The sequence below is a fragment of the Nylanderia fulva genome, unplaced genomic scaffold (assembly GCF_048542155.1).
Source record: "Nylanderia fulva isolate GAGA-0341 unplaced genomic scaffold, ASM4854215v1 Scaffold4, whole genome shotgun sequence".
Classification (NCBI taxonomy): Eukaryota; Metazoa; Arthropoda; class Insecta; order Hymenoptera; family Formicidae; genus Nylanderia; species Nylanderia fulva.
Window position 1 is genome coordinate 8,002,060 of NW_028190476.1, and position 14,596 is coordinate 8,016,655.

Sequence of the window (14,596 nt, forward strand, 5' to 3'; positions counted from 1 at the left end):
GGGGGAAAAATTTTCACAAATAATATAGTGTAATATCTCGTAATGTACTCATCGCTTTCGATAATTTTGTCTTAAGAATTTTCTTTATTTTATTATTTTTATAACTATCTCAATAATTATCTTAATAATTCTATTTATATTATTTTAATAATAATTTAATAAATTAAATTACCAGGTATATTTCAAACAACCTGACTGTCAAAAGTATTCTTTATTCTTAAGATGTTACATAGACGCCGTTTCGACTCTTGGTTTGAGTCCTCTTCAAGTTTTGAAATAATGTATTAAAATGAATTAGAATTCACAACCACAAATTGAAATCAAATAAATCTTAACATACCTTATATGATATAAAATCAGACAATCGATGTCGAATTGTCTAATTAAACGATGTTTACACGGCCGATGACAGGGCGCATAATGAGAACGGGAGGAATGTTACACGATTTTAATAATATTATCATAAATAGGATTTAAACTTTCCGTATCTTTTTGTAAATTGGTCGTGTTTTATTATGTTTTTTAATAAAAAACATTTCTGAGATTTCCCTCTTTCTCTTATGTTTTTCGTAGTACAAGATTTTCGAAGTTGTCCATTTAAAATCATACATTTATTCCATCTGATGTTTGCTAATTACGCTATAATTACTGACATGCAATTTAATGTTATTCATATGTTCTTTAATTCGGGAATTTAATTGCCTTTTTGTTTGTCCTATGTATGTAGCGTCATAATCATTACAGTCAATTTTATAAACTGCTTCACTCATGTCAATCGTATCAATTTTATCTTTGCCACATTTAATTAGTTTGTCAAGTCTTTTTGGTATTGTGTAAATTACTTTTAAGCCTCTCTTCTTCAAAGTTCTGCTGATATTCTCACTTAAATTTTTCATGTACGGTAATAATATACAATTAAAAACATCGAATTCTCTCGCATTGGCATCCACATTATTTATCTCGTTTTCACGTTTAGTCAAAAAGTACCATCTTTTTTGGACGTGATAGTCATTCATATCAGACAAAAAACAATTATTCCATAAAATATTTTTAACAATAGCTATGTTATTGGCATGAAAACGTTCATCAGACAATAAAATTCGCGTGATCAACCAAATTGTTAATCACGTTGACTTTATAATTGTACGGATGGTTCGAATGAAATAGTTTAAATACCTCCTCGAAGAGATCGGATCCAAAAAACTAAACGTATTATTATATAGTGCCAACCTCAGTCCGCGGAATAATAGTAAAAATATCATCGACGTATCTATAGTAAATTGAGATATTAAATTGCAACAAAGCACGACAGTGTGTTTCTAAGTCATCCATGACAAGATCTGCCAAAATAGGTGATAAGGACATAGAGAACTCATGAGAGTTCCACATATCTGCTCAAATTGTCCGTCTAAACAAGAGCTAGTCGAACTAAGCAACAATTCAACGGCATATAAAAATTGTTGTAGATTGAACGTAGTGTTAACCAAAATATTATACCATCTTTTTTCAATGTTATACTAATACATATTTTAATGTTATTCTAATACATATTTTTATTTTAGCATCTCATATTACACAATTATAGCCTTGACAATTCTTTTATTCTTGTAGCACCAAGTTTCATGCCTTCTCTCGCTTTTTTCGAAACCTAAAAATAACAAAAACAAAATAATATAATGTAAATGTACTGTTTTAATTCATTCAAATAAAGCGAAACAAAAAAAAGCTTTACATTAATTAAATTTAAAAATCCATGCGGCACATCCGGCATTACATCCAATGTAACATTGTTGCCGAGAGAACGAAGTTTTCTCGCAAAAGTGACGCACGCACGCACGCACATGCGCAATATAATTTAAATATTAATATATATATATATATATATATATATATCAGCCAATTAATATATATATTTAATAAAAATATTATAAATTATTTAAAAATATTAAAAAATTATAATGCATCTAATATTTATAAATATAATATTATATATTATGCATTATTAACATACATACATATATATATACATATGTATATATAATTTAGATTAATGTGCATGTATTACGTATACTAGCTCCCTTTTTATAGCCTACTTTGTAAGCTATATTAATTATTTTCCGATTTCAGTATAACGGATTTTTATCTTTTTTTGAATTTTATGTTCATGTTTCAACACTGTTGTACAAATTTTATTTTGCTAAAACAGATTTGACATTTATCATTAAAAACTAATAAGAAACGATAAATATTAGAGAGACAAATGAAATAATAAGAGATTTTTAATTTATTAGACGTAAACTTATTGAAAATATCAATTTGATGATAAAAGATTTTTTAAAACTTCTTATCTTCTACCTATGCTTACATCTCTTTTAAATGTAATTGTTAAAATAAATTAAATATAATTAAGTTAAAATTTCAATTGATAGATTTTACAATTTTTTTATGTTACTTAAAAATATTAATAATATAAGCGCCGAATTATGTTGCACAATTTTATAGTTATGTTATATAGTTTTATAAATATTAATATAAAGATTAATATTTTATTTAAATAACTTTATTGAAATTAAAATGTTACACGAGAGAGAGATAGATAGATAGATAGATAGATAGATAGATAGAGAGAGAGAGAGAGAGAGAGAGAGAGAGAGAGAGAGAAAGAGAGAAAGAGAGAGAGAGAAGAGAGACATTGTGTTATGTGATTTATTGCAAACTGATGATTTATTGTAAAAAACGCTAATGAATCACAGATTTTATATAATAACATATTATAAATATAAAGAATATTTAAATATTGAACATATATACAATATATATAATTATAATTACTTTACATATAACGTTAATACAATAGTACTCATTTTTATAGTTATACAAACATATATAATTTATATATATATATATATATATATATATATATATATTTATTGGATAATAACAAATTTAATAATGCGTATAAATAATATATGTTGGCTGTAAATTTTTGTAATATTTTTAAATAATAACTCATTATATTATATACCCGTACGAAAAAGAACTACAAAAATACAATAAAATTACTGATATAATATAATACTTTTTTTATAATATATTATTGTTATAACAGTAATTATTTCATATTCTTATAGATCTTTTTCGTAAGGATATATATATACATACACACACACATTATATATATACTATATAATACATGTGTGTATGTGTGTGTGCGCGTGTGCGCGCGCGCGTGTGTGCGCGTGGGTTTTGTGCGTGTCGTTGTGTGCGCAAACATATATTTAAATTAATTCACGTAAAAATATTAAAAATAAGTCAATATATGTAATTCAAAATAAAAATAGTTTATTTATTATTTAACAAACACACACACACACACATATATATATATATATATATATATATATATATAATTAAAATTTATACATTTATAGTTTTATTTTATGTCTAACAATAAAATTTATAGTAATATTATATGGGTACTTTTTTGTGAATAATATATAGTTCAAATACAATACATTAGGCAAATTTGCAAAAAAATGAAAAACTTGATGCATGCAGTCATAAAAATTTGTAATTACAGGGGCATCAAATAGTAATACATCTAAATAATTAATAATTAAAACAGTAAAATAAATAGTACATACAATATAAAAAAATTATTTATATGTAGTATAACCGCCCATGCAAAGCTGCAATCTTTTTAATTAAAATTTTTCCACCAGAAGAAAAAGTTATCAAAATTCTTTCTCAGTCTTTCGATTTGACGGTTGCGAATTGATATATGGCTTTCAATTTTGTCAGAAATCCGCCCTATGTAAATCTAATATATATAAACAAAAATTTGCAGAATGAAATTAATATCCTTTTTATGTAATAAACAAAACAAATATAAAATTAATATTCAGAAATTAATAAGATAAAACAATATTTCTCTTACATTCGTTTTCCATAATAATATTTATTTACCTTTTCTAAGTGAAAACTTCTAAAATATTTTGTGTTTCTCATTTTATCTAATAGAAATGCTTCGGCCTTTACCCTTTGAACGTATTTGTTTATTTCCTAAAATGTATTAGTTTTTTAACATCATAAATAAATAACGTTGATGTAACATTATCAAAATTATTTTAAACATTAAATAATAATTATAAATATTGCATTATTATCATCACATTTTGTATACATATATAAACACGTAAAATTTTTACCTCAGTTTGATTTACAGAATATACGTTGTTAATAATAGTAATTAATGCTGCAGTTATACTAACATTTCTAAAAACAAAAAAGCAATTGTATATATAACACACATAATAAACTTTTGTACACAATAATTATAAAGATATGTCACATTACTTTGGTTTTATTTCGTGAAAATTATCTAATATGTATTTCAGTATAGTTGGATTCTTTGTATGCTTCGTAATAATATGTAAGAAACTGTTAAAAGAATTTGGATATTTCTGTGCTGTAGAAATATTTTGTTTAAGTGTTAAATACTTTTTGATGAGATTAATATCTTCGGAGCAAGTCAAGTATTCTAAAAATTTAGAGTCAGATTTTTTCAATCCTTTAGTATACACTAATTCCCATGTGGTGTTGTTTATGGTAGTTATCATCAAACCTTTACAATATGTCCATTCCTTCCACCATGGCAAAAGTCTAAAACAAACAAAAATTATATTTACTTATTAAAGCTAAGCATATAAATTTTATGATTAAATCATTTAAACATTATAGACGATACCTACAAGAAAATTTGATTAAGAAAAACTAAAAATATGTAACAATATTTACTTGTATTTTGCAGGATCTTGGAGATGTTGTGTTAATTTATTATTGGCTACTCTCTTACAAGTGATGTCATCGAAAAAACATGCCCATCTTGCAGCTTCTTGTCGTAAACGTATTCTGAGTTTGTCTGTATCATCAATTTCTTCATATTTGATTCTTTTAAGTATCTCGTGTAATATTTGTCTTACTTCAGACTAAAAATTGTTAACTATATATTTATACGTTCACATTATAAATATATTTAAAAAAAATATATATATTTTTCATTATTTTCCAATAGATTATTAAAATTTTTTTTTCTATAAAATAAACATACATACATATAATAGTATAATAGTATGTAAAATTTTAACGTTACGGTATATGTTTTTCTAACTATTTAAACTTTTTCTAGTAAATGAGTGCATATGCAAATATCTGAAATGCACTTTCATAGAAATTTATTAATATTTACCGTAAAATTCTTAATTTGTTCTTTCAACATTATAAAAGTACTGGACAAGTATTCCAGAGCTTTAAACATAGGATACCATGGTATATAATCTTCCTCTTTTTGCAAATAAAGTATGACATTCCAGAATACAACGCCTGTGAGTTCGCCTGTTATCATTAAATTAAATGCATCATCGATAATTTGGGCACGATTAAGAACATGGATCTTCGTGTAATTATCAGATTTTAGATAAGTTGAAATTCTTTGCCAATTCTGTTCATCATAGTTAACGCGATAATATCCTGTCAAATAGTAAATAAATTTTATCAATTTCTATTGTTTTGAATAATTTTATCATTATAATGTTTTCATTTTCAAACATTTTGGTTTCATATTTCTGTTTATATAAATTATAAATTAAAACGTTTTAAAAATTTAATACATATAAATAAAATGCAAATACATATAGAAAATTAATTATAAAAATGTAATCCTAATATTTGAAATAATCGAAAAAGTAAAACTGTGCAAGATATTGTTGTATATCATTAAATAAAATTGATACTAGTTGTGAATAAATAGTAATAATTTTATGCTCTGCAATATATATAATTTTTGTAATATGTATCGATATGATAATTGTATAACCTAAACTTATTATTATTAATTTTACAAATATAATTATCTCTTTTTAATAATTTTACTATTATTGGAATATATAAAATACCTGTAAAAATATAACATTAATTATGAATAATATTATTTAGAAAACGCTTATGTATATCTTAAATATAATATTATATATATATAATGCAGAAAATTATACAAAACATTCTGAAACTGTTATAGTTATACATATTATAAATATCTCAGATTGATATAGAACAATAAATAAAATAAGTTAAAATATGAAATAATGTCAATTATATGTGTGCAAAATATAGACGGGAAATAAGTCGTCATAAACAGTACATTGGTTAATATTTACCAGTTTGTTGTATATTAAAAATTATCCAACCATTTTCTTCAAATGGTAATGATAATTTTAAATCCTTTTCCGTGCATACCATATGATGAGTAAAATTATTAAAATCGAGAAATGTTTGCGTAGTGAAAGTTACAGAAATGCAGCGAATTTTTAATGTGTCGTCATATTGTATCCGTACATTTGTTGGGCTCATTGAATTAAAATAATTACGTTCTATTTTAATGAGAGGACAATGCTTCTCCAAAGCCCAATCTTTCATTTTTGTAAGTTGTAAAGCAATATCTTCTATTTTTGTTTGTTGTGAAAGAATATCATCATTTGTTATTAAAACTGGATGACTCATAACTTCCATAAAGTCACTATGCGATAAGCTAAATACATAAAATGCAAAATATATAATAGATTATTATAAATATGTTAAAATTGTCTGTTAATGTGTTAATATTAAAAAATTTTAATAAATAATATGAAGCAAAATATAAAATTGCACTTCTATTTATATATTTATATATATTTTATATTTATATTCTGATAATAAAGAATATAACATAATTTTAAATAAAATTTAACAATTTTGTTTATTTTTTTAGGCATTATTAGCATTAATAAAGATTATATTTGAGCAAAGTATGCAGAAAGTATAAAACGATTAAAAAAAGAATTAATAAGAAGTTGAAGACAAAAGAAAAATAAGAAAAATAATATAAAAGAGATCGATTTACAAGAGAAGAAAATAAAAATAGAAAAAGTAATGGAAAAGAGATATAAATGTTATATATATAAAAATCTGTTAACTATGATTAGAAAACAAATGTGGCACAATGTGCAATTAAGAAAACAGATATTATAAGAATTATAAACGAAATATAAAAATTAAGGAAATAGTAAAATGAATATAAATAATTTCAAAATTATTAAAAAAATTTTATAAGCGCATGATATTATTTAATGTGCTAAGCGTATTCTTAGAATATTAAATATTATAAAAATATGCCTAGAATATTGCTTAAATATTAAATAATATTATGCGCTTATAGGGAAATAACAAATCATGAAACAAAAATAAAACAACAATAAATATATGTAAATGAAGATAACGATTATACAACAATTTCTTTCTACACAAATGGTTTTCATAAGAAATTAATGAATTTAAAAATAATTCTAGTAGAAGATCTAGAAAAATAGCGGAATTGTAACACTAAGAAAAATACATTATAAAATAATGTCAGAAAAAACGAAAGAAAATAATGGGACATTATATAAAACTGTTATTATTATTACATTTATGTTGTACAATTTTATTTTTTTTATATTATATTCTATATTGTATTACTCACTCTTATCGTATGACTTACTTATATACATATGTCCTTATGACTTTCTGAAATATTTCATCTGTGAGTCAAAATTATTAAAAGAAATAACAAATCATGAAACAAAAATAAAACACCAATGTGTATATGAAATAGTGATAACAATAAAACAACAATTTCTCTCTACACAAACGGTTTTCATAGAAAATTAATGAATTTAAAAATAATTCTAGTAGAAAATCTAGAAAAGTAATAGAATTGTAACACTAAGAAAAAAACGTTATGAAATAATGTCAGAAGAAACAAAAGAAAATAAGAGACATTGTATAAAACTTCTATTATTACTACATTTATGTTGTACAATTTTATTTTTTTCATATTATATTCTATATTGTATTACTCACTCTTATATCGTATTACTTACTTATATACATATGTCCTTATGCCTTTCTGAAATATTTCATCTGTGAGGACGTGTTGCATCATGCGCAGTATAAAGGGTGCTACAATTTACATAAAAATTATGAATTAGATATATTATAAATATATATTTATTTTGATGGTTACTTGTAAACATAACGATTTTTAAAAGAAAAGTTATATATTGCATATGTATATGTATACAGCGTAATAAGCGCGTAAGAGTAAAATATTTTTTATTGCCGCACCGTTTATCATTTTATTTATAGCAAATCTTTGAAGGACCATTTAATTAATTTTCTCTATCTACATATGTGCGGCTATTATTGGACATTTTGTGCATGCATGTGTGGGTGTGTACTTTTAGAAAAATGATATTTAATTAAAATCTAAATAAATAAATAATTATTTTTTAATTTTACACATACTTTAAAATAGCAAGGATTATTTTATTATATTTCGTATACCTCTCATAGAATTGGGAATTTCTAATGAACTGTTAACTTGTGAAGTAGAAGGCGACATATAATAACCATCCAATTTAAAAGAGTAATGTTGATTTTGAACAACAAATAAATTTATTATTTGATAATCAGGATAAGTCTATAGAAAAAAATTATTAATATATCAATATACCCGTTTTTAAAATACTTGAATTAAAAACAAATATTAATATTGTTAACGTTATTTTATTCTTAAAACGTAACACTTATTTTGCAGAACGCACATTAAAATAAATATAATATAATCTAAAATTTGGTATTCATATAATTAACAAACATTACATATTTTTTAAATTATTGTTATATGATATTATATTGTAGGCTTATTTTTAACAAATTTTTGAAAATAAATGTTATGTGTACTAGTTTTTGATTATTTTATTTCATTTGAGCTTTTATCAAAATTTAATAATGTCTAATAAAGTGGTGTTAAAAATTATAAATCTTTTAAAAATTAAATAATAATTTTATGTATGTAAATATGTAAAAAAATCATTTTTCAAAAAACAGTTGTTTATTTTATAAATTTCTAAATGTTCTGAAGACAATTCACAAAGAATGCGTATATGTAGATTATGTAAAAAGGATTTGATTTAAGAATATCTTGCAATATAAATGCTTAAGTATTATATCGTTTGCAAGAAGTTGAGAGCAAGATAGCATTGACAATATTTAGAATAACCTGATCGACAGCATACGTTGCAAGCCATGTAGTAAGACCTTTTTTAAACCAAAAGTCCGACACTGACGGATCGTTCATCATGTCAATAAACCATTGCTGTGTCACTTTACGTCCTACTAATTCAGCTACTTCGATTTTGTTAGCAATAGAACATAATTTTTTATTGTAGATGATATCTGTTTCCCTGAATGGTATATTTAAATGTTAAGACTGAGAACTTTTACAGGAAATATAACATTATTTTTGTTAAAATAATTGAATTTAAATGTTAGATATACAATTTACAAACTTATAAGTATAATGCACCAAATCAGTAAATTGTACGAAATAATATTTTTTTATTTTTTAATTTACAATATGAAACAACGATAAATTTCTGTTAATGTGAATATTGTGAAAAAAAAACAATAATTTGAAATAAATAAAAAAATGTCATTTTTTTTTATAGTTTTATTACAGTTTTAACACCTATCTTAGAGAGTACGATTTAACATACATATTTTGCCGTTTATGTACGTATTAAAACGGTAAACTTTAACTTTGCAAAATAATATGAGTAAATTTAAATCCACTAAAATTGTTGTTTTTGCAATTTTTTATACTTTTGAACGTTTACAGAAACAAAAGATATACATGTTCTTAAATTTTATAATTTTGCATACAAATATAATTTTATTTTTAATGTAAATTAAAGCAGTAGTACTCACCTATAAAAAACAAGTCCGAGAACTGTTATGCCTTTGTCATGGAAATTTGAAATTGCAACATGATTCACGTTCCAAATATTGTCCGAACGTATCCATTTATTTTGAAAAAACAACGTGATATTTTTAGCTACATATTTTGCAAATTGCATGTGATATTTAGTTTCTACTCTGCACCACATTTTAATGTTTTCAGTTTTGATACCAAGGGGGTATAAGTAATTAGACACAATTATTGTTGCGTGATGTGTCAACATTACAGGTGTGGTATTGTAGTTTGTCCATAACAAATTGTCCTCATCTATTTCTGTATTTTGCAATGGCATGTTTGACAAAGTAGTGCAGTTATAACATCCCAAAGAAATGTTAAAGGTTGCGTCTAACGATAAATTATTTGAATGCCAACATGGAAACGCTTGTCGGCCGCCTATTATCTGGAAATGCGGAGCACCTACCCAACTACATTTCGAAGAACATAAATTAATGACATTTTTTGACAAACATAAAAATATTGGGAATTTAAAAATGTATAAATGTTATATGCGTCAACACATTATATTTTATGACTTTGTTATATATTATTGTAATAATAAAGGTAAAGAAAGAGAGGGAGGGAGAGAGAGAGAGAGAGAGAGAGAGAGAGTGATAGAGAGCAATTTACTCTTTCTTATTAGATTTATATACAATAATTTTTGGGACATTTAATACATAAATTGTATATTAATTACAACATCTTATGTAACTGCATATTGTACTCTTTTTAATAAACATTTATTATTTAATTAAATGAGAAATATTTTTATTGGCTCTCAATATTAAGAATAATATATGATATTTTAAATCGGCCAATAGAGAGTTCAAGCGCGACAAATTAATTCTTCGGAACTGTATCTCTTGGGTTGAGATCACTAAGTTCCATATATAAATTAATCTCGAACTAACATATGAAGAAAATAGGCGAGAAAAATATAGGTCCGAAAAGTCGCTGAAGCGGGAATCGAACTCCCGTCTTTCACTTTTCGGGCGACTGCTTACCCACTAAGCTATTCAGACCCTTTCGATCCTATATTTTTTATTTGCCTTTTTAGTAGATGTTAGTTTTCGGACCTATATTTTTCTCGCCTATTTTCTCCATATGTAAGTTCGAGATTAATTCATATATGAAACTTAGTAATCTCAAACCAAGAGATACAGTTCCGAAGAATTAATTTTTCGCGCTTTGGCTCTATTGGCCGCGCGCGCGATTTAGAATATCATATATTATTTATTATATACTTACACAGTTCCAGCTTCTTTTGCGTCGAAAATTCTAAAGCCTTTATCAGCAGTGCCAAAATATTTTATATTTAAAATGTAATTTCCTGGTGATAATTCATTCATAAAAGAAATATCAATTGGGTCTTCTTCAGTATTATATGTCGGTTTATAAACTGTATCTTTATCATTTTTATATTTTTTAAAATTTGTAATTATAACTATATTGTCAATACATAATTTTTCTGAATGTAAGTATATGTGTTGCGTTTTGTGAAGAATGTTTATGTTGATATTGTATTCTCCATGGAAAATATTTTTATCAATATATGATGTAAGCTTGATATCGTAATGCATTGGTTTTATATTATTTGATGGTCGATAGCACAAAGATTCATTACGAATGAAAGCCGTCACAGCAATAAAAATGAATCCGCTACTTAATAATAGTTTTAGAAATATCATTGTATCGAAGAAAAGAAATATTTATTTCAGATCTGTAGAACACTGTGGACAAAAGATAAATAAAGAAATTAAATATAGCTTAGATGTCTTTTTTAAATGTATAATGTTTTTCTATATAAATAAAAAAATAAATACAAAATGTATTAAAATTATTAAATGAAAAACCATTCTAATTATTTTAATATTATATGGTCAGAAAACAATATGCAAAACATTTAAAATGTATAGAATATTATTTGGAATATAAAGATTTATAGTATATCAAATTAGTTGCCTGAAGTAAATTACTTTTGTAAACACAAGAACCATTCTTTCTACATACATACGTACGTGTGTGTACATTCAAAATGTTTGCTTTCTTCTCTCAAATTGTGTATTATAAATTCTAAACGAACATTTACCGAGAATAAAGCCAACATAAATTCAATTTTAAATTGTATAAATTATAAATATGATAATAAATTTTATTTATAAAATGTTCCAGAACTAGCAGTAAACTTGTTGAAAGCAGATACCTGATATCATTTGGAGACGATTATTCCTCAGCGAAAATGTGGAAGTATCAATAAATGTCGAGTTATATAAGAGATTGAAAATAAATGATTTTCCTCAAACTAAACCTTGTGGAAATAAAATATTAACAAAATCACATTTGTCATTTAACTTTAAGTAGAGTTATTATTATAGAACTTTAATTTAAGGTTTGATTACTTACAAAGATATATGATGGAAAATTTGGGAACATGTAAATAATGTTAGTCTATCTCGATTATTCTCGCGGAGAAAACATTAACTCCAAATTATCTCAAAAATCCACTATTAACAGGTTTACTACAATTTCTGGGATTTCTGTATAAAGTGGGGTTTTTTTAGATATTTCAGATTATACGCATCAAAATAGATGTGTTAACAATTGCTTCAAATTTATAATATTATAGATTTATTCATTCGATTGTCAATTAGCATGTTCTATCAATTTACTGTATAATAATTTTTCTCATAACTCGTCTAAGAGTCTTGACGTGTTGTCAAACCGACACTATATTCGTTCTTGACATCTTAAAATTATAATTTTGTTTTTATTTTCACAAGTATGTTTTGTTTTTTTTTTTATTATTTTGTAATATTGTTAAGTAAATTAATTTTTTTATTGTATTAATCTCTGCACTGTATTTCTTCTCTAAGTATATCTAGATCACTTGATAAGGACTCAAAGAAGGGTTGAAACGTTGTGATCTAATAAATAATATTTGCCAGTACGGTCGAGAGACGAGTGTTACTTTTATAAATTTTGTCTGGCAATTCTCAAATATACGGTTTTACTGTATAATGTATAATTAATAAATGATTATTAAAAATTTTTAATTTATTCTGACAATAAGTTTAAGTATTAAAACTATAATTTTTATCAATGCTTATTTTATCAAATCTTTTTATTTGATATTATTTTTTTATATATATTCTTACCATCAATATATGTATCAATATATGTAAATTATTGTTTTTAATTATAAAAGTAAAAATTAAATTTAATTTAAATATCTGAAAACGTTTCAACTTTAATCGAGTATCTTATTAGATCGCTATAAACTATTGTTTATTCATTTCTAATTAAATATTTAGTATTATGTCTATTTTAAATTATACATTAGTAAGATAAGTATAAATGAGTATTATGAGTAATATAATTCTACTTATTATTAATTGTTATTTTATTTCTCTTAATAAAATTAATTTATTTTCATTTTTTATAATACATTGCCTTTATAAGGCAATATATCCAATACAAATTGAAAGCATTGTTTTATTTTTTATTTTTGTTATATATACATAATCTTCAATTGAATTTTGATTATCCTTTTTTGTTAAAGTTTTTTTACTCAATGGCAGTACAACATAAACATTATTTTAAATAATAAGAATATTTTTTAAGTCAGCTTTCTTTAATTTTTATTATTATTTTAAATATTAATTAAGAGTTTAACAAGGCTCTGTAATATAAATATAAATTTAAAGTGTCAAACAGGCAATAAGAGCTAAATCGCGGATGACAGTGCGTTATCCCAACAAAACTAAATCTTTTTGTTAGAATTAATTTTTTAAATATTAAATTGCGCGCAGATATTTTTTTATAAAAAATAAGTACGAAAAATGGAGAAAATATAATTATAATAATTTATGATAATGAAAAGACAATTAAAAGTGTCTATTATAAAATTTATTATCTGTTATATAAATTATAGTATTTTTAAGTTTTAGAAATAATATATTCTCTATCAAACTTTTGTGGGTTCACGATTATTTCAACATTACAATTCATTAAATATTATAATGTCGGAATTATTTGAAATTATCTCTGTGGATTAAAATTTAAAGATAATTTTGAATAAAACTATTCTATTTATAATAATATGTTGGACATTCTTCAAAATTCCGTTATACTGTACAATTAAATTTTTTTTGTATTTGTAGACAAATATATGTTTTTATATTTTTAACTTATTTTGACTTACCTAATAGGTTTGGAACAGTATGTTAACTGCAAAATTATATGGATCAAAATTATATATTTTTTAAATTACTGCAGCAACTTAATGCTTTAGCAGTATGCAATGGTCCAAGAGTATAATTATTCACATACACTTTATTAGAATTATTGAATCTACCACGATATGGTTCGAAAGACCACGAAAGACTGACTGATTCTCTATACATGTCATCATGACAAATATGATGTGGTAGGTCAACAAAACTTCTGAGGTCGTTATATATATACATAAATAAGTGTGTGCGTGTGTGTATGTGTGTTTGGCGGCATTTGTGTGTAACAATTGTCGTAATTAAGCACATTCAAAATTTACTCAATTAATCAAATAAATATGCATTATTTAGAAATTTATATTACTTATTTCGAAAAAAATTTTACCAAAATAATGGTGTAATATCTCATAATATTCTCATCACTCATTAGATATTTTTATTTTAATAATTTTTTAAATTTTATAATTTTAATAATTATCTCAACAATCCTTAATAT

General features: G+C 23.9%; 1 protein-coding gene across 3 annotated transcripts; it reads right to left on the reverse strand.

The window, feature by feature from the left end:
• Nucleotides 1–1,567: 1,567 nt before the first annotated feature.
• LOC114944552 (aminopeptidase N-like) lies at nucleotides 1,568–14,432 on the reverse strand. Of its 3 annotated transcripts, none has more exons than XM_029320525.2 (14): nucleotides 14,073–14,432; nucleotides 11,120–11,601; nucleotides 9,844–10,299; nucleotides 9,137–9,320; nucleotides 8,419–8,554; nucleotides 7,956–8,034; nucleotides 6,216–6,586; nucleotides 5,249–5,529; nucleotides 4,798–4,988; nucleotides 4,501–4,662; nucleotides 4,209–4,275; nucleotides 3,967–4,062; nucleotides 3,645–3,820; nucleotides 1,568–1,648 (listed from the first exon to the last, which is right to left on the reverse strand). In XM_029320525.2, exons 2-13 carry the CDS (start codon nucleotides 11,557–11,559, stop codon nucleotides 3,701–3,703), a joined length of 2,583 nt encoding a protein of 860 aa, XP_029176358.2. In that variant the 5' UTR covers nucleotides 11,560–11,601; nucleotides 14,073–14,432; the 3' UTR covers nucleotides 1,568–1,648; nucleotides 3,645–3,700. The 3 variants fall into 3 exon arrangements, with proteins under 3 accessions (XP_029176358.2, XP_029176356.2, XP_085342098.1); XM_029320523.2 differs by having other exon boundaries at nucleotides 4,357–4,662; XM_085485972.1 differs by lacking the exon at nucleotides 1,568–1,648 and having other exon boundaries at nucleotides 3,118–3,820; nucleotides 4,357–4,662.
• Nucleotides 14,433–14,596: the final 164 nt, after the last annotated feature.

What these genes read in the sequence shown, in the direction of transcription:
- LOC114944552 (XM_029320523.2), bottom strand. Translation starts at nt 11,559, where the DNA reads ATGATATTTCTAAAACTATTATTAAGTAGCGGATTCATTTTTATTGCT. An exon ending in TTTTAATATACAACAAACTG is followed by an intron (nt 5,530 to 6,215) that starts GTAAATATTAAC and finishes ACTATTTGACAG; the next exon opens with GATATTATCGCGTTAACTAT. An exon ending in GAAGTTTTCACTTAGAAAAG is followed by an intron (nt 3,821 to 3,966) that starts GTAAATAAATAT and finishes TATATATATTAG; the next exon opens with ATTTACATAGGGCGGATTTC.